Here is a 27,681-nt window from a genome sequence, read left to right as displayed (position 1 = left end):
GTGCTTTCCCCATTATTTACCCTTCCAAACCATGTGCCCTTGGCAAAACCCTATAACGATTCACTTACAGTGGTGGTCAGATCCCCTGACCATTCCTGCCCCCTCCGGGAACAACGACCCAGTCACAAGCTTAACAAAGAGTAAATTTGAGTGGAAGTCTCCCGGTCAATAACTCAAAGCCTAGGATAATGGCAGCTTGAAAGACTGCAATTATACAGTAGTAATTTTAAAGGTCCCTTCATTGTGCTGAAATTATAATGGCATATTGATGTATTGGAAAGGTGTAAAAGGCACTGACAGAACTCTCACATATTCTAGATCAGAGCATTTTCATTTATAGTTTGGGTATAACGGCATATTCGTAAATACTTTCCTACTGTTCAATCCACAATGCCTGCAGAATGTTGGGCACTGAAACCCCATTTTTAGGAAGTGAACAATGTAGGAAAATATGTAGAGCTCAGAAGCATGTGAGTAAAAATGACACATTCATTGCACATGTTGGACATCAGGATAAAACTATGAATATAATTTTGAGCTACCCATCTTTAGCATCTAGTTATTGAGACTTCAGCTTAAAAAAACACAAATTCACAAATCATTCTGATTAATATCTCCTTTCTGTACTTAAAAGGAAGAGTACTGTAGTTGGTAAGGTAATAAGGTAACCCCCATCATGTATTTGTCAATAGTGTTTTAATTAAACTTGGTTTATTATGGCTATGATGTATTTTTTCCATCTCATCCTTGAATGAATGAATGAACCTCTTAAATCATTTACTGCTCTCCAACATCCCATGCCATTTTAATACAAGAAAAGTGTCTGACGCCTACGGATAAATTGTAACTGCATTGATCGCCCCTCTGACTAATTGTAAAATAAAGTTTCCCTGCAATCAGGTTCCAGTGAAATCAGAAACCCATTAAGCTTTGCTGATGACCTTTTCTCTCTAAATGTGATTAGTTTGTTGACTTGCCATTATGCCTGCTTTCAGTGGAAAGCTTGGAATTCAATATGAACCAGGTAACTAATACAAACTGCTTGGGAGGGACCTTCAATGACAGATGAAACTATAAAAAGACCTTAAAAAAACCTAAAGAGCACATATCACAGTAACAGAAAAAAAATAAAAAAATAAACAGAACATTATGTGTTGAGAGTCTCTGCAGTTTAGTGTAGTATACAATGATTATAGTGTAAATACATTTTTTCCCAAAAATACTTTGAACAATTAAAAACTGAGAACATAAAAATGAATAATTATTTAAGAATTTTAACTATTTATAGGTCACTAATAAAATGCATGGGGGAAATAAAATGCAATCTTGAAGCTTTTTCTAAAAGCTGAAATTTTAAATGTAACAACATTTTAACTCTAACATAAAAGTAGGCAAAACCGTCTTACTTCCATCCGATTTTTCAAAAGATGAACAAATTGTCTAGCCATCATGTTGATTGCTCTTCTAAAAATATGCAATTTATCAAGCTACTATATAAAACAATGTTCATTAAACACATGGCCGGCAAGATTAGTGCAGGGATAACCCAAGTCCCCCTCTATCACAGAGGAACAGTCATGCGAGAAACTACCACCTATTGATCACAGTTTCTCAATGAATCCCATTTACTTATCGCAATGTCCATTCTGAGCTTCCACATGTATTTCTTATTTTTCTAATCATCCTGACAGTGGATGCCCATCTACTGATCTTAAATATCTTACCTGCCAGTGGCCCAAATTGATTGTTTCCCCCTGCTTGGCTTGATTCATATGTTGAAGTGTGGTTTTAAATGCCCAGCTTGTAAAGTGTCTAATCCAGTATAAACAGATTTACCCAAGTCATCAAGAAGCTTGTGCCCAATCCCTGTCTCTCCATTCATTCATTTACATGCCTATCAGTTAAACTCATTGTCAAATTCAGTTCTCAAAGCTGTCTAGCCTAAAACTATTGATCTGCCAGGCCTTTGTTTATTGTGCCTAGCACCATATGTTGGTCACCAGGACACATAATCATTTATGATCATTTTGGCTTTACCCCACTCTCAACATTGACCCCAAAGTACCTGATTAAAACGTGTAAAGCGATGTCACATGGTGAAGGACCAAAAGGTTGTGATAATAACCTTCAGGCTAGTTTTTAGAGGTTGGTGCTGTAAGTTAAAAGCCTTGAAACGAGTCATCAACATGATCCTTTGGGTAAAGGTCACTACTGGCTCTGGATAAAGCTGCCTCAGCTGGTCATTATCTGCTGTTAAAATTTTACAGATGGCTTAGTCCCTGTGGAAGCGCTGACCTACAAATCATAGCATGCGCTATGGAGGAAAATAAAGGTGTAAAGTATAGTGGTCCAAAAAGCAGAAATATATACACACACATATGGTTTTACGTATCAGGACATAATAAAAAAAAAACATTAAATCATTAGGTAAATGCAACCTCAGATGAACATCACATGACATACTGTATTTAGACCGTATATTAAGGTCTTAAGGTCCCGCCACAGCATTTCAATGGAGTTGAGGTTTGGACTCTGACAGGGTCAATGCAACACCTTGCTTCTTTTCTTTTTCAGCCATTCTGTTGTAGATTTGCTGGTGTGCTTGGGATCATTGTCCTGCTTCATGACCCATTTTGCCCAAGCTTTAGTTGTCAGACAGATGGCTTCACATTTGACTCGAGAATACTTTGGTATACAGAGGAGTTTATGGTCAACTCAGGTCCTGTGGCTGCAAAACAAGCCCAAATCATCACCCCTCCATCAACATGTTCGACAGATGGTGATTGTGCTGATATGCTGTGTTTGTGTTTGGCGCTGTGCATCATGTCCAAACATCTCCATTTTCGGTTGCATCTGTCCAAAGGACATTGTTCCAGAAGTCTTGTGGTTTGTTCAGATGCAACTTTGCAAACCTAAGCAGTGCTGCCATGTTCTTTTTAGAGAGAAGAGGTTCTCCTTTTTAGGAGTTGGCAACTGTTCTAAACGTTTTCCACTTGTGAATAATCTTCCACACAGCATTGTTGATCTCTTTCCTCCGTGGCATTGTGTTAACACACACCTGAATGCTCCAGACCAGCAAACTGACAAAAACTTCTGCTTTTATAGAGGTGGTCATGTTTGCCTGTGATCAACTAATCAAAGGCATTTGATTAGTAGTGCCTGACTGCTGCTTTCTCTATTAGTTCCAAGGGAAGCAGTAAAGCCCTGTTAAAGACTACGAATGACTTTGTTGCAAGTCGCCAGTGGCTGTGCTGGAGGGCGTTCCCACGACTGGTTGCCTAGTAATGTTTGTGAGTGACATTTACTCTATGTTAGACAACAAATACGTTTTCTTGCTGCGCAAACATCTGGGTTCCCAAAACCAGTCAGTACGGTGAATACCACTGTATATACACAGAGATATATCAGAAATTATAGGACAGTTTCTGACTGCTAAAATGAGCTTCTCGTTCAACTTGCCTCGGTCAGAATCAGCACTGAAGTGTGACACGCTCCACTGACTTCACTCCTATTGGTTGTCGCTCCCGAAAGTCGCTCTTCATTTGCATAAAGTTAATCAGATCTCAACTTTGTTGCACCGCCAGACATGCCCCATCGCTGTCGCTCCTGTCGCTCGAAATCGCCCGCTCCCCATTGAAATGAATGGCATGTTGTGCACTTTTGCAGCCACACTCTTGCCTGGAGCGAATCTAATTTACTCATTTACATAAACTACATAATAAACAGTTATAAATCAACTAATTTGAAACTCATGGTCTATACCTGTTGAATAACATAGAACAGCAGTGATCAGATTCAGCAATCACCCTCGTGTACATTCTATAATGGAGGTGCACATTAAACTTAATACAATATATATAACAGTGGCACGAACACAAATCAAATAACATACATCTAAACACACGTTTAACCCATAAAATGGTTATGCATTTATCACAATATGTTTTACCAACGCATTCTCATCCTTTAGCGTCATATAGAACGCTATATGACAAAACGGCGCTATACTACACACATGGCACCCGTTATCGTTAATTTGACACGCGCTGTGATGGGTAGGTTTGGGTGTGGGGTAGGGTAGGGTAGTCTCATATTACGCTAAAGGATTTATGACGTCTTGGGTTCGCGTGTTATATTAACGATAAAGGGTGCCATGTGCGTAGTATAACGCCGTTTTGTCATATAGCGTTCTATGTGACACTAAAGGATGAGAACAGGCTGGTTTTACTCATGGAGCACTCACTCACCACAGCCATTCACTCGCTTGGCTAGCACAAATCTAATTGACCCTACCGGAACCAGTTCATCCTACTACCAGATCTGGGCGGACAGTGCGATTTAAAGGGGCCATACATGAAAATAAATGTAGCAAGTCGAAACACATTTTTGTTATATTTAAAATTATTTAAATAAATCCTCTCAAACAGTTAACCATTATTGTATTCAGCAACCATAAACTGCACCTTAGTTCATTTGTGGTCCTTCCCTGGTTTATTGAAGGAGAAATGTCAAATGATCAAATTATAGTCAGTGAAGTTTTCACATCAAATCTAATAATCAAGATTAAAGCTAATGGAATGGTCCTGATAAAATGCCCGGAAAATGTGGATAGGTGAAACAGTAGTGCTTTTTATGCCTAAGGGAATTAGATTCACATTATCTCATCTTTCACTCAGCTGTGCCATGCTGGCAACCCAACTCAGTCACAATAGTAAAAGCTGTGACTGTGTTGCATAAAAAAGGAACAGTTGTCAAAAAAATCACTGGCCTCTAAATCAAAAAGCACCATGGAGAATAGTGATGAAATTAGTATACGTTTGCTCTGTGGTTCTTACAATTCCTTCTTGTCAGGCGAAAGAAAGGTGTTTTTTTGTTGTTGTTTTTTTTTTTGCCTCATATTAGCCTGTTGTTCGGCCTGTTGTAAATAACACTAAGATGTCTGCTGACATTCATTTGAGAGAGTCATAAAGAACTGCTGTACAGAGTAGCTTAGCAAGGACACATAACTAATTCAAGGTTCTGATACTATTTACAATAACATATTTTAAAGAGATAGCTCATGTCTCAAAATATACCTAAGACAATATCAGCTTTATTTCAGAGCATGATTAGATTATTAACACAAAGCTCAAGTAATTTATAAGTTAAGTTGCTACGATTTGCTTTGGTTTGGAAAGGACAAACAATCATCCAACAGTTTTATAATGAAACAAGGATCATTGCAGGTATTTGCATTTGCACACAAAATAGAATAAATAAGGAAAGAAATACATCATTTTAATAACACCGAATGAGTGGCTTCACTGCCACACCACTAAGGTTTTCAGAGAAAGTAATCAGATTTCTCACAGTGGGAATCACGGTCGGTGTGTGTATGCATACAGAATGTTTGACTCAATGCCACATTGTGATTTTATGTTTGAAGCTCCCACACCGTGACAGAAATGGATCTGGATTTTTCCATTTTTCCTTTTCTCTCCACTTGACTCACTTGTATTTTCACCCACACATCAAAGTGTTTCCTGCATGGCTTAGACGCCAAACTGTGATCTCCTCATATGAACCAGCATTTTTAAAACTATGACGATGAATACCAAAAAGGCAGTTCAATGTGCTCTACTATCCATGTCCATTTTACAAAAAAAAAAAAAAAAAAAAAAAAAATTGTTGGTTTAACTTAAAAAAGTAAGTAACCTGGTTGCCTAAAATTTTTCAGTTGATTGAACTGGAAAAAGTGAGTTAATACAATGAAGGAGATTAATCAACAGAAACTCAAAATAATAAGTTATCTCAACTAAATAAATTATTTAAGTTGATTTGACAAAAGAAAAAATGTTGTGATAACAAATCTTGAAAATTTATATATATTTTTTTACAGTGTAATCACAACATTTTTTCTTTTGTCAAATCAACTTAGATAATTTATGTAGTTCAGATAACATAATATTTTGAGTTTCTGGTTATTAAATTAATCTCCTTCATTGTATTAACTCAAATTTTTCAATTTCAATGAACTAAAAATTAAGGCAACTAGGTTACTTATTTTTTTTAAGCTAAACCAAAAAACAAAAAAAAAAACAACTAATTGGTCTCAAATGAACCAGCATGCACAAGAAACTGTAACCAATGAGAGTAGTTCTCCATTTAAAGGTATAGTTCCCCCCAAAATGAACATTTTATCAATTACTCACATTAATGCATTTCTTTCTTCTGTAGAACAGAATTATTGTCAATACATTGGAACTTTGAAAGTCAAAAGGGTCAAATGTAGTTTGGACCCAACATTCCTCAAAATATCTGCTCCACAAAAGATAGACTTTTTGGTGACCTGTCCATTTAAAATCTTTTAAATCCCATTCCACAAATTTAAAAATAAGTGCACAAAATGCAACAATAATCCACTGATTTCAGTCTACTAATAATACACCCCCAGAAGTGCTAACTCCCAATCCTCTAATGATATTCATAACATTTTACCAGAATTACATGCTGGATGCCACTCTGGACTGGAACAGTATAATGGAACAGAATACCTGACCCTGTCCAGGACACTTTCTGCCTTTGCATGTGCACATAAAGCCACAAAAATACACTCACACCATGTCAAAGCATTCTGTGGGTCAATCCACAAATTCATGCTCTACTAAGCCTACTTTAACCCTTAGTGCTGCTATCTGGTCCATGATCTGTGTTCACCTGTCACTACCCTTGATCCCTAACTTCAATTTATCTGTCCCCTCCTCTATCTTCCTATCACCAGTCACTATCTGAGCAACACAAGAGTCCCAGAGGCTTTTGTTTATGGTATTTACGGGTGCAAACAGAGAAAGGCATTCAGACACAAGGCTCGCAGAGTACATGCATCGGGGCATTTAAGGCCTTTGTGCATGGAGAATAACCAAACCCCAAATGGTCAGTTACTCTCACAGTTTATTTCAGGCGATGGGTCAATTTGATATATAGGCTACAACAGGGCTAGAGGTGCACTGGGGTAAAAGGTACATTTGACTTTTTTTTTTTTTTAAACTACTAGATAGCACAAAATTCAGCTTTTCTTTACATCTGCTTTTGATGATGCCCCCTTGTTGGGGCTAAAGGCACAATAATTAACTGATAATAAACAGCTCGCTGACTTTTCCATTTGTTGACATGACATGGTTAGATTCAGATGGTAATATCATATATCAGGTGTCCACCTTAGATGCAATCACTGTATTTATAATGAAAATTTATATGTAATGTATTTATATGTAATACATTTAAATACATTTTTGTGCAAGTACATAACCAGCCAGTTTTTAAAACTATCTGCTTGCCGTAGATTGATTCAAAACAGTAAGCTTGAAATAAAGTTTTTAATTCCAGTGGTACTGGTGGATTTCTGCAGGAAATTCAAACATGTCTTTGCATCATTACGTCACATCTGTACACATAAAGAGTCTCAGCAAGTAGGCTATATTGCGTGCGAGGATGTTGGAGCAGGTGGAGATTTGTAGCCTTTTCTCCTGTAATTCAATTTTTCAATTTGATGGCGGATGCAGGTTCAAGCGACAATCACCAGTAACAACTGGAGATTCACCCGTTGTAAAATGCAAAAGACTTCATAGACAAATTAGTTTACTATGCTTTGATCACTTGTTTATTTATTAAAAATACGGCCTGTTTTTAATGCAATAAACCCTTACAATTTTTATTTAAAGCTCATTTGTATTATTATTACTGTTATTAATAATAATAATAATAATTGTACATGCAGCTGCCACACACAAATCTAATTCAATTGCAATTGCAATATTTTATGATTTTATTTATTATTATTTATTGCAAAACTGTGCAGCCCTTTTCTGTCTCTATCTATGATATTGATCCATAATAGAAGGATGATTGGATGAGGGATGGATGTATGTCTACCTACACAGATGCACAAACAATATCAAACTATACAAATAAAATAGTACTGAATTATGTGTGTTACACACAAGTGTAACAACTCACCCCTCTGTCTGTTACAACAAACCCCGCATATGGGGTAAGTTGTATCATTTGCACTTCTGTCACTTTCAGAGCAACTGTACGAAAATGGTAGGTCCTAGAAAAAAAACTTTAAGTGTTCATTTGTAGCAGAGATGTGTATGTTGATTGTGTAAAAAAAAAAACTTAATCTAACCTAATTATTTTTTTAATTAATTGAGCCAAAACCAAAATGCATTAGGTTGTGCCCCGCTCTCCCCTATCATAAAACAGACACCGTAGATTGAAACTAAATCCTTAGAACTCAAAAGATGTATAATTTGTTAACATTCTTAATATGTTTAGACAGTATAGTCTACATATTAAATGTTTACCATGGTAAACGAAGTGACGTCAAGCCTGAGGTCAGGTCAGTATGTCTCAAGAGGTTAAGAAATCCATTGTTTATTCTGCTCTGTGCTGCAAGTTTTTTTGTAGACCAAAAAAATACATTTAGACACCACAAAAACTTGTGGTCTTGCTCATTTTGTCAATATATCTGCCATTTTTCTTATGTATACACTCACAAACACAAATACCAGCAATGTGCAACAGTACAGTTCATGACGCCTGTGGAGCGCCCACTGTTTACCCTCTGGGTTTGGGACAGGAGTGCTGTGAGCGTGCATATGTGTATGTGCGAGCATCCATGTGCAAGAGTGGAGAGAAGGTGATAAGTGTAAAAAATAAAGAGGGGATTTTGCATATGAACACCTCAGGCGATGAAAGCAAGGACAAGAAAAGCCAGTGCACAGAGAAGAGGGACACCAACAGACTCAAAGCAATCAACATAAAATGAACAACAGAATACTGCACCATATTCAGTAGGCCTCATCATAAACCCAAAAGACTAAAACTCCCACTGATTAAAGCTGCAGGTCATTAAACAACTCTAATCTAATAAAGTGAAATGATGGCAACTTTGCAAAAAAAATCAATCTTAATTATATAAAATTACTCTTCCTGTGCTGCTGATGAGAAAATGTGTTTTGACCACAGATAATAGATGACATAAGTCTAAAATGATTAAAATAACCCAAATAAAGAGAGACAAATAAGTAAACAGAGGAAAAAGAAAGCAAACAAGAGCAATGAAAAAAATAAATAAAGCAAGAAAAAAACTAAAACAAACAAGGAATGTGCATAAGAGACGGAGACACTGATATGTTGTTGTTCAGTTTAAGCTGCTGTAAACTCACAATTTAATTTGCTCTGGTTTGGCACTGTGCATTATGTGTCCCCATCCAATCAAGTCTTCGAGGAGGACATGAAAAGGGAGCGGAAATGAGTGAATGAAAAGGGGTTCAGAAGAGAGGAGAAATGAGAGAGAGTGGAAAAATAGAGATACAACTGTGGCATTACACAGCAGAATAAATCTTTGCCAGTTATATAACATATTTGTCATTGAGGACATTTGGTTTTAAAAAGGTCATATCATTGATCTTTTCCTTGATTTTAATACATCCTTCAATGTATTCTTCCATCTCTATCCATCCATCTATCCATCATTTCATTCATCAATTCATCCATCCAGCTATCTATCCACCCATCCAAACATTTATCTATCTATCCATCCATCCATCCATCCATCTATCTATCTATCTATCTATCTATCTATCTATCTATCTATCTATCTATCTATCTATCTATCTATCTATCTATCTATCTATCTATCTATCTATCTATCTATCTATCTATCTATCCTTTCAACTATCTATCCACCTATCAAACCATCTATCCATCTAATCTATCCGTCTAATAAATCCAACTATCTACAGTATTTATACATGATGAGTTCAAGCATTTAAAAAACAGAATGAAACCGAACGCAGGTGTCCCGATATACCATTTAAAATGTTAACTTGACAGGGTATCTTACTGTAAAAGTCCAGCACTCATGGGAGGAGACACACACACACAAAAGATGCATCACAACATTCAAAAACACTCACTTAGTGCATGTACAGTATAACAACTATAACTGTGCAGATTGATGCAAGTGAGCATCTTTTCTGAATGGGCCCTAACTCAGCGATTTGATCGATCAGAAAATCTCTGTCAGGACACTTTAAGAACCAAAAAGGCTGAACGAGGGAGGAGTCTTGCCACAAGTATGTGTGTGTGTGTGGAAAAACGAGCAATTAAGGGATGACATCATTGTTAGTGATCACTTCCAAGGCTGTATCTGCAGAAAAGAGGAGAAAGAGCTGGACAGGACAAATGACATGGATGGATTATACAGGTAGAGTGAGCGTAAACAAAACTAGAGCGGCAATCTTGCAGAAAGGTGAGGACATTTCCAATAAGACTGCTGAAATGTCACATCTTAACTCTTCAAGAGTGAATGATAATGGTTTTGTTAATAGTTAATGTAAAGGTGAATGTGCATGCGATGCATTATACACGCCAAACATACCATATAAAATGAATATGCACAAAAGATTACATATCTGAGGTCTTTAAACGGCCTGAATTTACAAACACAGAAAAAACAACAACATCATTTACAATGAAAAACTATTATAAAACCACCCGCAGTACAAAGTGTTCCCTGGGGGCACTGAACCGTCTCCCCTCAGAAATCTTTACAACTTTAGGACGTATTAATCAAGACAATCGCTAAAAGACTCCAATAAAACAAAGGGTGTGGAAGAGCTCAAGCGGCAGAAGCCCCTTCTGCCCGAGCTGGCTATAAAACGCTGGACTCTAATAGGTTATTGACTATTGCATATAAGGCAGGATGACATCACTGCCAGCCAATGGGAGAGTAGGAAGTGAGGAAGATGAGAGCAGTGTTTTTAATTTGTGCTTTGCTGAGCTCAGCTTCTCTCACGCAAGAAAAAGACAAGAAATGCGACCATGATGAATGTCGAAATTAATAAACGGAAGGGAATATAGGCTTTTGGCATGTTGTCGAGTGGGCACGGGTCAGCCGCACTCTCCGTGTGCCTGTCACTGTATCCAGGGAGACTGGAGCTGGAACCAGTTTTCTTTCCCCTTCAACTGTGTGTGTATGTGTGTGCTTTTGCTGTACACCAAATGCATATTCACGCACACATGCAAACGTTCGTCAATCCTCCCTGACCATTAGTTTGAATTTACTGTATATGCACTTGTCGATCTTTGATGCACCTCATTCCTCTCTCTGCTCCTCTCCACCTCCTACATGAAAGCTTTACTTTCTCGTTCTTTCTCGTTTCTCTAAAACATGTATCTGCATGGCTAAAACGGCTTGCCATCTCCATGACAACACTCTGTTGATCCACAAATCACAGGTTGGTTAGCACAAGCTCTAGCTGGGTGACGTAATGTTGTCTCTGGTCTTCTGTGGCCACTGGACTTCACCACTTCTTGGCTGGGCTTTTAAATGGCAACCATGGTGCGTATCTGCCAAAACACTTATGAGAGTGTATGCAATGGTGTGAGTATTTCCACACTGAGCAACTAACCCGTTATATAATTACAGGAAATGGGCGATGGATACATTTTGTAACGTTTCACGGTTGGCTTGATGGTGTTCATTCCAGCGAAAGGTTAAGTCTATGGTTAGATGTGAATGGAAATATTTACAAAACCAAGGTTAGTTAAAAAAAAAGTGCATATAATAAACAAATCCCATACACCTCAATCAAATACATGAAACATACAGTATACAGTCAGATCCAAAAGTGAGAGATCCTCATGTGAAAAAGCTTTCATAGTTTTCATTTTTCATTATGGATTAATACATCAGCAAAACAATATGAGTTTAAAGTAAAAAAAAAAAAATATATATATATATATATATGAATTTAATTTCTATTTATGATGTCTTCCTCCCAAGGTGACAGTGGTACTCAAGCTGACGTGAATTGTAGATGTTTAATGTGGTCACAGACTTTCAAAGCCCACTGTACATAACTTGGATGGATGAGTGTTTTGTAAAAGTTGAATAAACCAAGGGTTGTAGGTGGGTCATGTAACATGACAATGAGCAATGAATAAACCTGTATGTTGATAAGTGACTGTACTTGAAGTACATTCTCAAATTTACTGAAGCAGTTTTAAAGGACAAAAACTCAAATGCTGAAGGTCAAGATATAAAAAAGGCTAAGATTTCTTACACCACTGTAAACAGGCATCACCACATTGTCAGAGCACATTCATGTCAACCAGTCACGACCTGACAACATCCACCCTACCCTCCCTTTACATATAGTTCCTCGGTTCATGAGAGTGCTTATGTGTCAGACATATTTTAGAAGCTGTGGAGCAACTTGTCAAAGATCCTTTGTGGAAGTGTGCAGATACTCCAAACAACCTGACATGAACATACCCTGGTCATGATAGTGCACATGTGACATTGTCAAAAATTTCCCAATACATGTTCATACATGTGTTATGGAGTCAGGATGTGTGGTTTTGCTAGATCATGTCTGCACTTCAGAGGCATGTAACAGATTATGCTGCAAGCACAATCTCTAACAAAGTCTCTACTTGAAATAGAATAAAATTCTCAGTCTGAAACAACAATAGTATGTGATAAAAGGAGTTTTCTCCTATGGGAAATGCTCTGCATAATCATTTTAGTCAAGAGGAAGAGGTGTGTGTGTGTGTGTGTGTGTGTGTGTGAATATCCATGAATTTGCTTCATCTAATCCAATAGAAGTGCTGAGTTTTTTTTTTTTTTTTTTTTTTTTGGAAGCAGCATCTTCCCAAAAAAAAGTACGGAGCCAGAGCACTCCCTTGTGGTGCTTAATAAGAACTTCAGCTAAACTTTTCAAACTTTAACAACAGTTGCCTGGATCTACACTGCTGAAGACAGGAAGGCACTGCATATGTTGCAGTTTTCTTTTCATGTTTTCACTTCATATTGTCTTTCTTCAATCTCCTTTTTTGAACACACACACACACACACACACACATGCCATAGAAAATTCTTGATTACATTTAAGTCTCACTTCATTTTAATTAAGCCTATCAAGATTTGACAAGTAATCAATTCAGGGAAACTGTTCAACTGAAAACTATAATGTTTGATTAATAACTAGACACATATTACATCAAATGGGACTGAACATCCTAGTGTAGATAATCTGAAATTAGAATGTACATAATAAACCACTTATGAACCTGACCTGTTTCCAAAGCCTGAAGTAACTCTGGTGGTCCAATGGAGGTCTGGCCAGACCGGTAAAGTGGCTCATTCTCCCAGTCTTGTAAAAAGGACGGAGGTCAAAGGTCAGTCTTATAATCGAATGCGTTATGTTAACAAAAACATAAATTAAACAGTAAATTCCCATTTAACATCATGGTATTATCACGGTACCCTACTACCATAACATACAGTATGCAACAAACTAATTGAAGAAGTGTTATTTTTGTGTAAAATAATAATTCATTCATGAAAGAGGAAATATATAATTACTCACTCAAAAATCATAACCCCCACCCCCCATGTTTAGGTGCTAGACTACTGTTGAACTCTATTTGAATAGTTAAATTAGATAGCTGAAGCAGAGAAGCAAACTCACCCAGTCTCTCTAGAGCCTCCGTCAGCCTGAGCACCACAGCTGGGGTCTGGTCAGGCAGAGCGCACTGCTCTACAACATCTCCCTTTCCACAGGGGCCTGTCAGAGGAGGAGGGAGAGGGAGAGAGACCATGATGAGACGCCGCACTGGTGAGACCAAATTCCCTGATTAGGTGGCTGCCTTTAAACCCACATCTCATCTCTCCTTAGGGAACAGCCAGGTTGTCATTCTCACTAGTAGATATGCAACATAACACTCAAGCCTCAACCTTTTACCATTTTAAGTTACATTAAAGTATACATTAACATCAGTTATTACATGATGAGCTCAATTGGACTAAAAATGAACAGTAAAATGGTTAAATAGGGACACCTTTAAAGGAATAGACCCACCATCATGTTGTCCCAAATCTGTATGCACTCATTAAACACAAATAAGATATTTTGAAGAAGAATAATGATAACAAAACATTTATGGTTCCCACTAACTTTCATTGTTTTTTTGTTTTGTTTTTTCCATACAATGGATGCTGATGGGAACTGAAAATGAATAGCTTCCAACATTCTTCAAAACATCTTCTGTTGTCTCCAACAGAAGAAAGTCATACAGGTTTGGAATGGTATGAGAGTAAATGATAACATAATTTTCATTTTTGGGTAGACCATCCCTTTAAATCCAGTAAAATATAAACATTTTGTCCCAAAGGATTTTTAAAATTCAGTATGACATGTCATCCAGCTGAATGAAATACTGCGTATAATGTATCATAAGCACTACTGTCTCTTCCAGTCTCCACTGTCCTTACACTGAACAGTGACCTTCTGCTAAGGTTACAGTTGTGGAGAGTGCCCATATATCTCTATATGTGTTCAGAAAACCACAGATAAAATCCTTGATGGGGTCAGATTTTTAGTTCTGCTGCCCACCTGCAGAGCACAGTGTAAATGATGCCAACCTTTACATGACACCCTGTCTATATTGTACTGGGACACTAAACCTGCCGCACATCGCCAGAGTACGAGAATGGTCGGGAGTGGAACGGAGCCTGTTGTTGTTGTTTTACACTAGACTAGCATTTAAGACTATTAGCCATTACAATAAATGAAATATGGAATTTGTAAAATATTATTGACAAAATTATATTCAAATGCAACACTTTAAAATAATTTTCCACAGTAAATGCTTTAGGTAAAATTAGGTGAAAAGTTTTTTTTACAGCACATGTTAATCTAGGTTAATTTATTTATATACTGTTGTTTATTAATCATGTTGGTTCATAATAAATTAATATTCAGTTATGCAACTTAAACTGTTCAAAATGCATTAATGTATATAGATTTAGCCAATTAAAAAAATGCAGTAAAAGTATTGTTCTTTGTTAGACACTGCATTAACTAATTGAACCTTATTGTAAAGTGTTACCTATTCAAAAAGGTTAACAGGATGACAAAAGGATGACAAAAACAGAAGGTCAGGATGACAAAAAAAAAGAAAACAGTTTTGTTAACAGAAAATAACATATGATTCAGTGTTCCATTCACATATGCAAAAAAGTTTAAAGGTCATATCATAGCAATGCATCATTATAACTATGGAAATTACATATACATGACATGTTTTGTGCCCAGACATTCATGATAAAAAAATAAATAAATAAATAAATAAAAAAATCATCTTTGTCTGTTCTGTAATTGTTTCAGTTTCGTTTAAATCAACGTTTAGTTGATATAGTATTATTTCTTGTTTCCTTATGTTGTCATTATGCATGCCATGCCAGTAGTTGGCGATGTCACGTAAAGAAACACTATAATGTGTAATACGCATTCGCATGATGCTACTGTTTTTTAAATTTTTCTTTTTGTAGTTTACACAGTGACAATAGCATTATAGTTTTCAAAAACTTGCACTTTGAAACCTATTTTCAAAAAGTTTGCATTTTCAGACCTCCAAAACACCGTTGACATGTAAATGAATAGCCAAAACGCATTAAAGGTTTTCCGTTTTTAGTTGAAAATGGTGTCCTCTAGTTTGTTCAGCTCATTTTCTGGTGTTGACTGTGCTCTAGCACACTGCTGAATTGTTTCTTGTGTTGGATTATTTTCCTTTGGTTTTGTAAAATAAAGATAAGCTGCAAATTAGATCTGTTTCGCTTCACCTTGTTTTCTTCCTTATCCTGAAAGTTACAGCTATAATAGAGAACTCAGGGTGTGATTTCTTTCACCTGTGAGCAGGAAACTGAATTGACATATACCAACATAGTTGCCAACACATCAGTGTGTGTTTTAATAAAGCATGCAGGTGACAATTGGACAGATAATCTATCCATTTACATCGAATTTCCATTTGCGTAATAATGAGCGGGAATTCTGACGGAAGATGTTTTTGCTCCATTATGTGAATGATGCAGTGTAGTGCTGTTTGCAGACTCTTGTGAATTATCGTCAGTGACAACACTAATTAGAACTGATGTACCACCTGCTAATGTCTACACAGATACCCGTACTATTTTTAGTTTTTTTTTTTTTCTGTAATTAGAAAATGGATGTTTATTTAGCAGAATCTCACACACAAGCATCTGTTGACAGCAGGAAAAGTTTGTGTTCCCATGCATGGGTGTAATTGGTGCATTAATCTGCACAGCAGTGGCCCCTTGCTGTACCCCACTACAATTTTCGCTCAGGAGAATCACGCTACGAGGTGGCAATAGGTTTCTATGCTGAGCTGATTTAGGTTTTGTTTGTTAAAGCACCATGATTAAAGTTTATTTTAAGTGTCAATCAGATCGGAAACTTTAAATCTAACCAGAAGTATCAAGCATCTGCAGCAAAAGGAACTGATTAGACTCATCATTACTCTTGACCTATACCGTATGCAAGTTGCTGTGATCCTTTAGTAAGAATAGTTAAGGCTACAGGGACAGGAAAGAGGGAGATGATAGTGATAAAAAAATAAAAGAACAGAAAGATTAATGAGAAGTTCCTCTGAGGTTTTGATGCAGGTGGCACAAAGACTTCAGAGGCTCGAGATTACACACGTTAACGGCGGAGCGCATTGGTATTCCAACAACACCCGGTGCATTTAATTGCTCCACATCCTGCTGGTTTCTCTATGGACCTCGACAAGTGACGCCTTATGAATGAGCAAACAGGTCACAGCATGATGGGAGGAATCATAATTCTCTCTCTCTCTCTCTCTCTTGTTCCTTTTGTTTTAGAAGCCTAACATTCAGTTGGTAAGCTAGGATTTATAAGAAAGGAGATTAATGCGTAGCTGAGGATGTAGGAGTGATATTTTAAGTTAGATGGCTCGCTGATGAATTATAGTTGCAGGAAAATTATGTGAACCCTTTACCATGGATTTCTGTGGAAATTGGCCATACCAGTCTGCTTTAATAAGACACGATGATACATTTTTGTGTCTTTATTGAACGCAATGTGCAAACATTCGCAGTGGAGGGTGGAAAACGTGTGAAAATGTTATTATGTTTTTCTAATATTTGTTTTAATTTAAATGGGGAAACACTCAATTTCAGCCAATCACAAGTTAATCTTGAGTACCTATAGAGTAGTATTGCGTCCATCCTTCATTTCTCCAAAACGTCTTTAGTTTGATTGTAGCCCTATTCGCACGGGACTAGTATTATCTGGGGTCCTCGTGTGATTTATAAATTACCCCGCCACATCTGAATTTCATGAGGCGCATTTGCACGGGATAACTGAAGCCTGTGATATTTCTCGAATTTACTGACTCCCGGATATGATGTCAATTGGCTATTGCTTGGAAATTTCTTTTCATTACAGTCTAGCTGTATGATATATTATGACATAAACAAAATACAGTTCCTTACCACATGCTGCTATGTCATTCATCTCCATCTAATCATCCTTTTTGTTGTTACTCTTCTGATGATTTTCAGCTTTTCCTTTCTGCAAATTGTATAGTTGTGTATAGCGATATGACCAAGCACCAAAAATACTATCAAAACACTGACCAGACTCCATTCTTCACGAAAGATGGATAAAAAGGCGCACATTAAACAAAAACAACAGGGAGATGCCGATTCGCATGGGACTAATATTATCACAGGACCTCTGTGTTCAGCGAAATGTAGTAGGTAATGTAGTAGGTAACGCAAAAAAAAAAAAAAAAAAAACGAGCGTGGGGAGGCGTGCCGTGTGGGTGCCGCTAACTAATCACTAACTAGCTTTTGCGTTGAGAGCATCTGGAAGCTGTGACATCCCAAAACAAACCATGGCTAACAATCAGATTCAGGCATACATTTTTGATCCTGAATCGGAACCCGAGGCCAAAATTGAAGACGAGCAGCAACGACTACAGCAGGACGTCTCTATGTGGTGTGTGAACTGTATAACTTACATTTGCTTAATGTTAGCGTTTTTTATAATTGACCAATTTTCACTTTATATCATTGTATTTTTTTTTCTTTATAAGCTGTACATGTGGGAAGTGTAGTTTGATGCCGACTGAGGCGGCAGTTTTTTTAAAAGCAGAAATGATTTGAACTTGAGTGTGTCTTTAGAACACCATGCCATGCGCGAGTTACAACTTACAATATTTGTGTGTTTGGTTTATGAGGATTATGATTGGTTTATGATTTGGTTTTAAAATAAACAAATACCTACAGTGGTCTGCTAAAAAAATGTATTTAAAGAACATTCTTGAACAAAATCCTATGCAGCGCTGCCGATGATTTCCTGTTGAAGCGCGTTGATGTGCACGTTTTTTTAGAGAGAAATGCTCATATAAGGAGTTCCACTCTCGTCTACGTCATTAGATCCACGATCGATAAAACAACAGCTGAAACTTGTACGGAAGCATGATTTTCTGCAAAGAAATTCTCCTTTTTAAAAAACTTTGGCCATGTTTAGCATCTCTTTAACACTGTAAACCTTTCTGAATACATGAAACACCATTGTACCCATTTATTTCATTTATTTTATGTGCACCATTTATTTCACCTCTAGAAGTTACTGTCATACTGTATAATGACAGCGGACCCTTCAGCAACTGACACAATGCAGAAAAAACGATTGGTATGGATTTTTGCCGTTTTGTTCCAACAATCAGATATCGGTGTCGATTAATCGACAAAACCGATCAATCAGTAACCTCTAATGTGAAAAGAATACGATACAAAATAATGTATTCATATTTGTTTTGATTTTAACATATGTCTAATGCAAGTAAGGTCAAATTTTATTACCAAAACATGCAGAAATGCATTTGATAGAACTTTCCACAGCATGGTACGGCCCGACTCGCCTTGCTTTTCCACTGCTGTTTAGTTCCGCTTCAAAGTGGGTGGGATTATATACTGATCATTATAGTTGCGCCACCTCTACTGCCGTGACATCATCGTAAACGCGACAAATGCGCAACACAGGAGCAATGGAGCATATCGAAGAAATGGTGTTCTTGATTCTTGGCATGTGAATATTTTTCACTGGAAGATGGAAAAGTTTGTTTGTTCGTATTTGGTGTCTTGAGTCGCAAATCCAAAGACGCTGTTAGTAACAATTCTCTCTAACCAATGATCTGCAGTGTTTACACGTCACATTTTAGAATCGGTACAGCTCGCTTGGAACCTCAACCGAGGTGGAACTTCTTTAAGTGAGCCGTACTGGACCATACAAATGTGGAATAGCGCCATAACTGTATTATATCCAAATAATAATTGCCACAGCACACTCTGGAACCACTGTGGAAAACAGCTTGTATAAGCACTGGAAAATCATTTAAGACATTTGACTTCATGTTTTTTTTTTTCCCCATGCATTTCAAATTTCAAAACTTTGTCCTTTGATCTGTACATTTATGGCACTGCACGTGTGCGCAAAGACCTTCACGTTTATATTTGTGTGTTTGTGAATGTGTAGGGTTTGTGAAGGTTGTTTGACTTTGTGTAGAAAGCGGTGGGCAAATTTCCTTTCAATTGGAGGGCTACTATGAGTTTGGTGCTTCAATTAACGTCACTGCCAGAAAACATCACTGAAGCAATTTCTCAAAACGTTAGGCACAAGCTGATGGGTGAGGGACAGCAAAAAACAATGGAACAAGAGGGAAATGACAGAACATGGGGAAAGCAATCTAATAAAATGATGCTGTTTCAATGTACAGCATGAAAACGTATAAGTTTAGCTTCACAATCATAAAAATGAAACCGTGTCTAAACCAGGCAACACGATAAAGCAACAGGTGCTTTATGCTGGGTAGCCCCTCTTACAGTTAAATCCCACTGGCCACATAGCTAGAATGCATAATATATCACCACATCGGTTATTGGCTACAATGGGCTCTATGCACGGCGGTATTTCCGGTGAAGGTCTAAGGATGCTCGATAACTTCTGCCGATCGTAGAGTCCAATGCAATACCGAGAATTTATTTTGAATTTTATACTCCATGGTTATAGTAAAGAAACGTTAGGTCACAAAAAACAGACAAAACAGACACCCCTCGTTGTGTTTATGCTTCTTTTTAAAATTATATTAAATGAACATAACTATATATATAAAATTACATCTAAACGTATGAAAATTTTGTTTCAAAGACGGTAGAACAGTAAATTTTGATGACTCTGCCATAATCCTGTTTTCCTCGGTTTTCCTCCGCTTTAATCTCCCCAACTGGAAACTGACGAGCATCCTTGCGTCAAATGCGGAACTTATGCGTGCATATAGCCCATTCTTTATATTTTTCAATTTAATTACATTTGCTGTAATCTAATTCTCTTAGATTACTCTTTCTGAAGCTGAAATTCTCTTCTTTTAAAAAAAAATCTCAGAGAGAGATGTCAGTCTTTTTCCTTTCAGATCATTACAGTTTATTACGTGTTAATCTGAGAGTGCGTTTTATTCAAACGCTAATGTTGAAGCAAGCCATGAAAACGCCCACATCAGCAGGATAAAACATCCAGTTTTATCCGGAAGAAAGAATCTTGTGTGAGGAATAATATCTTTCGTAATAATCCTGGAAAAGTTACCTCAGAAGTGCTGGTAATTTCATTTCGAGAAGCACTGATTAAGCTGATGAAGTAAGTTATTCATTCTTAAGTGCTTTGTTCTAATCGAGTTATTGAATAGTGTCTGTAAATTTTAAATATGTTTAAATATGAATTGTGTGTCTGTGTGTGAATGAATTAATGTATTGAAACATTTTCAATATCTGTCATTTATCAGTTATTAGCCATAAAATGAAAATAATTATCAGCTTAAATTGTGATGCATCCATACACAAGGATGTGCTGATCCACACAGTAAATTAAACTTCCAAAATCTGACTGGTGTCAAGTCATGCAGCAGATTCACATTCAAAGCAGAAAACCAAACTGCTCGTCACTGAAGGCGTGTCACATAGCGCCTGCTGTTACACGTTTTTGCAAGCATTTGTCCAAGTGCATTGCAGTTCAAACATATGCTAATTAGCTTGCAGGTAACTTTAGAAAATCTAAAGATCTGCAAAAACGAAGGTCAAAGCAAACAAAACAACATGTAAAGGACCTCTAGGGAAAATACATCACCACTTAATATCTATTCTGGATCCCATTAGAGGCGTTTATGAGTGTAAAGTACGAGACTATGTTAAACTGCGGGGGTGTCGCTGTCACCGTACAAAGCTCGTGTGTCCCCATCCCAGCTGCTCGGTGAGAACACATGAGCCTATCAGATCTTATCCGTTTTCTATTAAGAGGACAGAAAGCAATTTCTCGGGTTTTCATTGCCCTGTGAGAGAGGGTGTGTGTGTGTGTGTCTTAACGAGCTGTGGTCAGGATGACAGGGAATTACTGAATGGATCAGCACTTCTGCACAAAGCCATTAAGTGTCCAAAGTCGGGGGTCAGCTAGCTGAAAATGTGGGAAACACGACATGCTAGTCCCCACAAACACGAGAACAAAAATATCCTTTCACGCAGTTTTCCATAAATTAAAATAAGTCTACCTATTAATTTTCTCACTTACCAAAGCATTTTCAGGACCTTATCAGCACTATTTACTCATATTCAGCACGCATTACAACAATTGCCCTTTGAATGTGCGATACAGCAACCTGCTCTTTCGTTTTATAATCCGCACGCCCATATTTTGTTGATCCAGGAATAACATCCCTGTCTGAAAATGTATTCCTAATCATATCCCTACCCCTAAACCTAACCCTACCCACAACAAGTTGTCCCTATCTTCCACACCAGTGAATAACACTGATGCAAAAGAACCTAAATCTTATTGTAAGCCTAATCATGACACAAACTGCTGAAACCCTCAAATCTGTTGTTTGGAACAACATGTTGTGGAATGTTGTTCCAGGATCAACAAAGATGTTCATAAGAACATGTCGTACTTGGTGAAATCAGGTTCTGTGTATTGTCCACCTCACACAGAGTAATATAACACAGTGACCACTAGGAGGTGCCACACTAGCCACAGTGTCTCAGTGATCCAGATATATGAGCCTTTGTGTGCTGCAGTCTGCAGAAGTGTGTGGAACAGAGTTGTATGCTTTGAAAGGACAAAGGAATGGTGCAACTGGTCCACTAGTGGGATCTTACAAGATTCTGGAAATATTTATACTTCAAACAACACACACACAAACCAGACAGAGGCTAGATCTGATTGTTAGATCAGATTTCAAGTTTTGTTTCATCATTCAGGACGTGATGTGTATGTCAGGGTGCATATTATGAGTGTTATTGTAAACTAAACCAATGAAAAAAATAATAATAATACAATATATATATATATATATATATATATATATATATAGGCAACTAACTAACACAAACCACAAAAATCTAAAAGCCAATTCAAAATATGAATAAATATAAAAGCATTATAAAATAACATTAATAAATATAAATAATTAAAAAAAAACACGGACAGAAAGCCATCATGATCATATATAAAGACCCATTTGTACTGTGTGTCATAATGAAAGGCATTTATTCTGCAAAATTATATATAACCAGCTTCAAAACTGTTAGATATGAAATGTTTTAATTCTAATTTATTTGTATTTATTTGTATAGAGCTTTTCACCATAAATATTGTTCCAACATCAATTTTACAGTTAAACTTTATAACTCTAAAAGTATTAAAAAATTCTCTCAACTTTCTTGCTGCACACTGGGGGTCCTAAGACCCCAGTGTGAAATCTCTGAGCAAGATCTGTGTGCGAATATACTCATCATCACCATCTTATTTAACGTACGCACTGTAGAAAACAGCTGCGTCACTCACAACTTAATTCATTACTATAGCAACCGATGTAGATGCAACAGATATTCACTACACTGTCTGAACAAACGGACGAGATAACATCACTTGCAGAGTGACAACGGACAGCCAGATTGTGTGCACATTCCATACAATACAATCCATATAGGACAACATGAAATAAAGATCCAGGTGCTTCTACATAACACTCCCTTTATCTACTATGAAGTGATGTCACACAGTAAATCGAGCTTTGTACATAAAACCCGGCACACAATACCAACGATTCAGACAAAGAGAGCTGATGGCACTCAAATGGAATTGGAGTATGAGGAGGAGGAGGAGGAGCAGCAGTCAGACAGATGAAGACTTGCAGCTACAATGCTCTTGCCAAAGTGATAAGGGATTAGTCTCTTTTTGTAAATCTTCAGAATGTTTTTGAAGGATTTATCCTCCTTTCTTCCACTCTCTGTCTCTCGCTTGCGCATCTATAGCCTCCTTCTCTATTACAGTGTAGAATTGAAACTAGGTTTCAGGTTTTCTTTACCTGCCAGGTTCCACTGAGTCAATAAGGGCTGTTTAGCCTTTGACCCTGCCATCGGCTAGAGTGATGAAAGAAGCGGAACAATCAGCTCACACACTGAGATATATGCTCACAAATAACCCCATGAATGAATGAATACATGAATGAGGGATTTATATAGCACTTTCATATGTACTACTGTACACCAAAAGCACTTTACAATCATATCAGGGAATCTCCTCAACCACCTCAACCATCTCTCCTCAACCATGAACAAGTATAAACTTATTCAAATGCAGTAAAATGGGCTCGCACTCGCACTCTCTACAGTTTTTTTTTTTTTGTTTTAAATTCATGCAATCCACATCCTTATCAATCACATGTGATAGCAGGTCCCACTCCCTTCAACACAGGAAAAATTACCATAGCATCCTTCCAAACTGCCTCACACACACACACACAAACACACGTCAATGGCGTCAATGCATGTGGAATCTTTTTTTTTTTTTAGATAATGGCAAAAATATGTCACTGAAAATAATTGAATTTAGATTCACTGTCCAAACCAGTTGTCCATATAGATAGAACCACCCAGCTCTTCCCTCAGTATTGATTATGTGCTCATTGTCTACTCCTGAAGGGATAAGAAAATACATTACACAAATCAATAATTCGCACAAATTTTATCAGGTTCATGCAGGCCGAGATTAAAATGATTATGAAGTGTGGGAAAGTGATTCCAAGAGTGAGACTGTCAATCTATCAATTTTTTGAACCCTCTCAGTAAATTTAAAGACCATGAAGAGGCCTCTGGGATAAACAGGTTAGATCTCATATTGAATGTGTGATAGTTCTTATATCTGAAATGATGTCTTTATTTTATCAACCAACCTATAGGCTCATTGGAAAAACACGTCTCGGTTACACTTTGTTTTAAGGTGACGTAGTTACATTGTACTTACTCAAATAAGTATTATTAATTACTTGTTAGTTACTTGTATTTATGCATACTTTACTGTTATTACTAGTACATATAAAGCATACGTAACCTTAAAATAAAGTGTTACCCATGTCTCTACCTACATTTTTGCAATATTCCAAAAAAAAGTGCCTATATATACACAATTCACTACAGTTTCCATCTGAAATGAACTCTAGAAGCAATAAAACACAAACTACTTTATTTCATTTTCATATGTTTATATTAGGAGTATTAGGTTAAATGAGTTAGAATTAATTGTTTTATTTATGTTTTATTTATTTACGTAATTTCCTATGCAATTATTTTAAAAGTACATTTAAAATCAGCTACTTTTTTACTTTTTACTTAATAGGGTTGTCATTGTGGTACTTCTACTTTTACTAATGTAAATATGTCTTTGATTATTTGTACTTTTACTTGAGATTCAGTACTTCCTCCACCACTGTGTACAAAAACCATCATAATAAAATGTCGCAGATTCAACTTCATCTGTTTTTGATAAAACTGAACGTACTTTTAGCACCAATGAGCAATTCATTTTCACCACAGGCGAAAATGACCCTTTTTTTTTGCAATTAGCCTGGGTTGTTATTATTTTCTTGGCAAAGAAAGTATGAGAAAAGTGTTCACATAGTGATACATTTAAAGTGGAAAACAGTGCAACTACAAAATATCCTCAAAGTAAAACATTTCACAGAAAGAACAAGGAGAGAGCAGAAGGAGGAATGTAAACAGCACAAGAGTAAAACAGGTGATGGATCCAGGCAAACGAGAGAGGGGAGTAACAGTGTGGCCTTCCCAAAAATATGCCACCTGGCAGGGGCTTGCCCTCGGATGTTTTGCCTGCAGCCAATGACAGAGTCCCACAAGAGGGGCGTAGAGCACATGCCTCTTCAATTAGAGCACTCCATGAGGGAGGAGGATGAAAGGGAGAGGGAAAGGATTCATATAGCTAAGTGAAGATTTGTGTGTTGTTAGATGAGAGGGATAAGAAAAGCATTGATGAAAAGGGAAAAATCAGAAATGAAAAACCTGGAAGAGTCAGGCGAGATGAGGGTTAACCCGTCACTACACAAAAGTCTGCAGAAAACGATATTACAGCTTCACTGATTATGGTATAAGGTTTGGAATTGAGAACCGGTTCTTATTCACAACCAGTTATGCGTTTACATAAAAATATGTTAAAAAAATAACTTTTATATAAATTTTTATATAAAACAAACAACTCTATTAAATTTTATGCGCACCGATAAATGCATATACCTGTGACTGCACTTTTGTATATTAAATGCAACATGTTGTTTGGCAACCATAAACCACCAGTAGCTAATTTAATGATTTATATTAATTGGCAGAACAATTATTTAAATTGCAAATGTTAATGCATTTCATGATTTATTTATTTTTTAAACATCTTTCGTTTCATTTTATAAAAAGCAATAGGCCACTCAATGATGTAATACACAAGTTAACAACACAGGGAATACGTTTCTGGAAGAATACTACCATGATGGAAGAAATGAATACTTTGATTTAGCAATGAGGCATTACATTTACATTTTTATGATTTTTCCAAAAGATTTCTATTTCAAACAAATGCTGCTCATTTGAACTTTCTATTCATCAAAGAATCTTGAAAAAATGGTTTCCACAAAAACATTAAACATCACAGCCATTTTTAACATTGATAATAAGAAGAAATGTTTCTTGATCACCGAATCAACATAGGATTTCTGAAGGATCATGTGACACTGAAGACTGGAGTAATGACTGCTGAAAATTCAGATTTGCCACCAGAAATAACATTTATTTTAAAATACTGTATATTAAAACAGAATGCAATAAAAAAAAAATGATAATATTTCAGAACTGTTAGAACTGTATTTTTCGATCAAATAAATGTAGCCTTGGTGAGCAAAATAACCTTTTTCAAAACATTGAAAATATATTTTATTAGTGTATAGCGTATATCATCACAATATCTTTAATTTAAATATTGTTCACATAAAAAAAATCATTTTTATTATTCATTATTCACCCTCACCTCATGTCAAACCAAATATGTATGACTTTAAATCTACATTCTTTCATTGTCTCTGGAAATTCCCTTTGGTTGCTGATTTTTGGAATGGTATTTTTGATAAATCTTTGATATCAAATATAGATATAAGATATAGATGTTTTTGATCTATATGTAAACAGAAGGTTAAATGCTCCCTAACTGGATGCTAACTGGGTGTATTGCCTTCCTCCTTTTTCTCAATACTCCTAACTGATGTTAGGGGGCAATGAATTATGAATAAAAGGGTTGGTACTGAACCATGCCTTATTAAAGAGTGGATAATCCTGATTAAAGAAACTATACTTCTGGGGAAAAAAATGTCAATCTAAATCATATCAGAAGTTGTGGACAATTCCTTTGAACTGTCTTGACATCGATTATAAGTCTTCCATAAATGCTCACGTGATGATTCTGAATTTGACCACCCTGCTGTTTTTTTTTCTTTTCTTTTCATCATTTTTTATTGTATATTGTTAAAGATCAATTTATTCATTATGGTTTATGCTGATTATTTTGAAAAACTCAATAAAAAGAAAAAATAAATCTGTTTTTTTGTTGTTGTTCATACAGTGAAATTCAATGGTTTTCAAAAACAGTTGAAACCTTCAAAGTACATGTTGTGTATAGAGTAACTAGTCTCTGAATGGGTCTTTAAAACCATCCTTTGCAGAAAGAACATTAACGCTCACTTACAGCAGGCCCCTTAATGAGCTATTAAAGACCTCTTCACTACCGTGAGAGAATCTGAAGTGTGTGTGTGTGTGCCACAAATGTATTCATTCATGAGCGTCTGACTGCGGCCCACTGAGGCATGCATAATTAATAAGAAAAGGGAGATAAAAGCAGACTGAAGTTAGTTTTTTCTTCTTGATGTGAAGTGTGCGCTGCCTATCAGCATGTACGTCTGTGCCGTCTGTTGCCTGTGTGTATGTGCATGTGTTTATGTGAGTATGGGAGATAAGTCAGTTGCGTTTCTTGCAGTTATAGTCTTTCTAAAGTAAGACAGGACGAATACATGGTAAATGTAGGCCAACTCTCTCCTGCTGGCCACTGAATATTTATCACATATTACACATCCAAGCCCCGCAGCTTCATATTGCACATGAAATGCAGACAAACACTGCTCTAGACAGAGAGAGAGAGAGAGAGAGACAGACAGAGAGACTTTTAACATACTTTAATTTACAAAAACACTAAGAAACAAATACAAAAACAATTCTTATCACCAATTAAATACCAGATTCAATGATTCACTTATAATCACCAGAACTGCTCCAACACCCTATCTCCATTCAAAATAAGAGATAATATTAGCGTTCCGATAATAGGTATATTCAATGACCACTCTTGACTTCACCAAAGACTT

At 36.6% G+C, this 27,681-nt stretch overlaps 1 protein-coding gene across 1 annotated transcript in view; it reads right to left on the bottom strand.

Moving 5' to 3' along the window:
- Positions 1-27,681, bottom strand: part of pik3r3b (phosphoinositide-3-kinase, regulatory subunit 3b (gamma)) — a 171,961-nt gene that overhangs the window by 85,499 nt on the left and 58,781 nt on the right. The window contains exons 3-4 of the mRNA XM_039647714.2: positions 13,524-13,619; positions 13,128-13,205 (exon numbers count right to left, since the gene is read on the bottom strand). Of these exons, the coding sequence (XP_039503648.2) occupies positions 13,128-13,205; positions 13,524-13,619 (174 nt within the window). The remainder of the gene's footprint in view (positions 1-13,127; positions 13,206-13,523; positions 13,620-27,681) is intronic.

This window comes from Pimephales promelas, chromosome 8 (genome assembly GCF_988280905.1).
Source record: "Pimephales promelas chromosome 8, fPimPro1.hap1.1, whole genome shotgun sequence".
NCBI lineage: Eukaryota > Metazoa > Chordata > Actinopteri > Cypriniformes > Leuciscidae > Pimephales > Pimephales promelas.
Note: the sequence above shows the minus strand (reverse complement) of the source record. Positions and strands in the feature narration are given on the sequence as shown.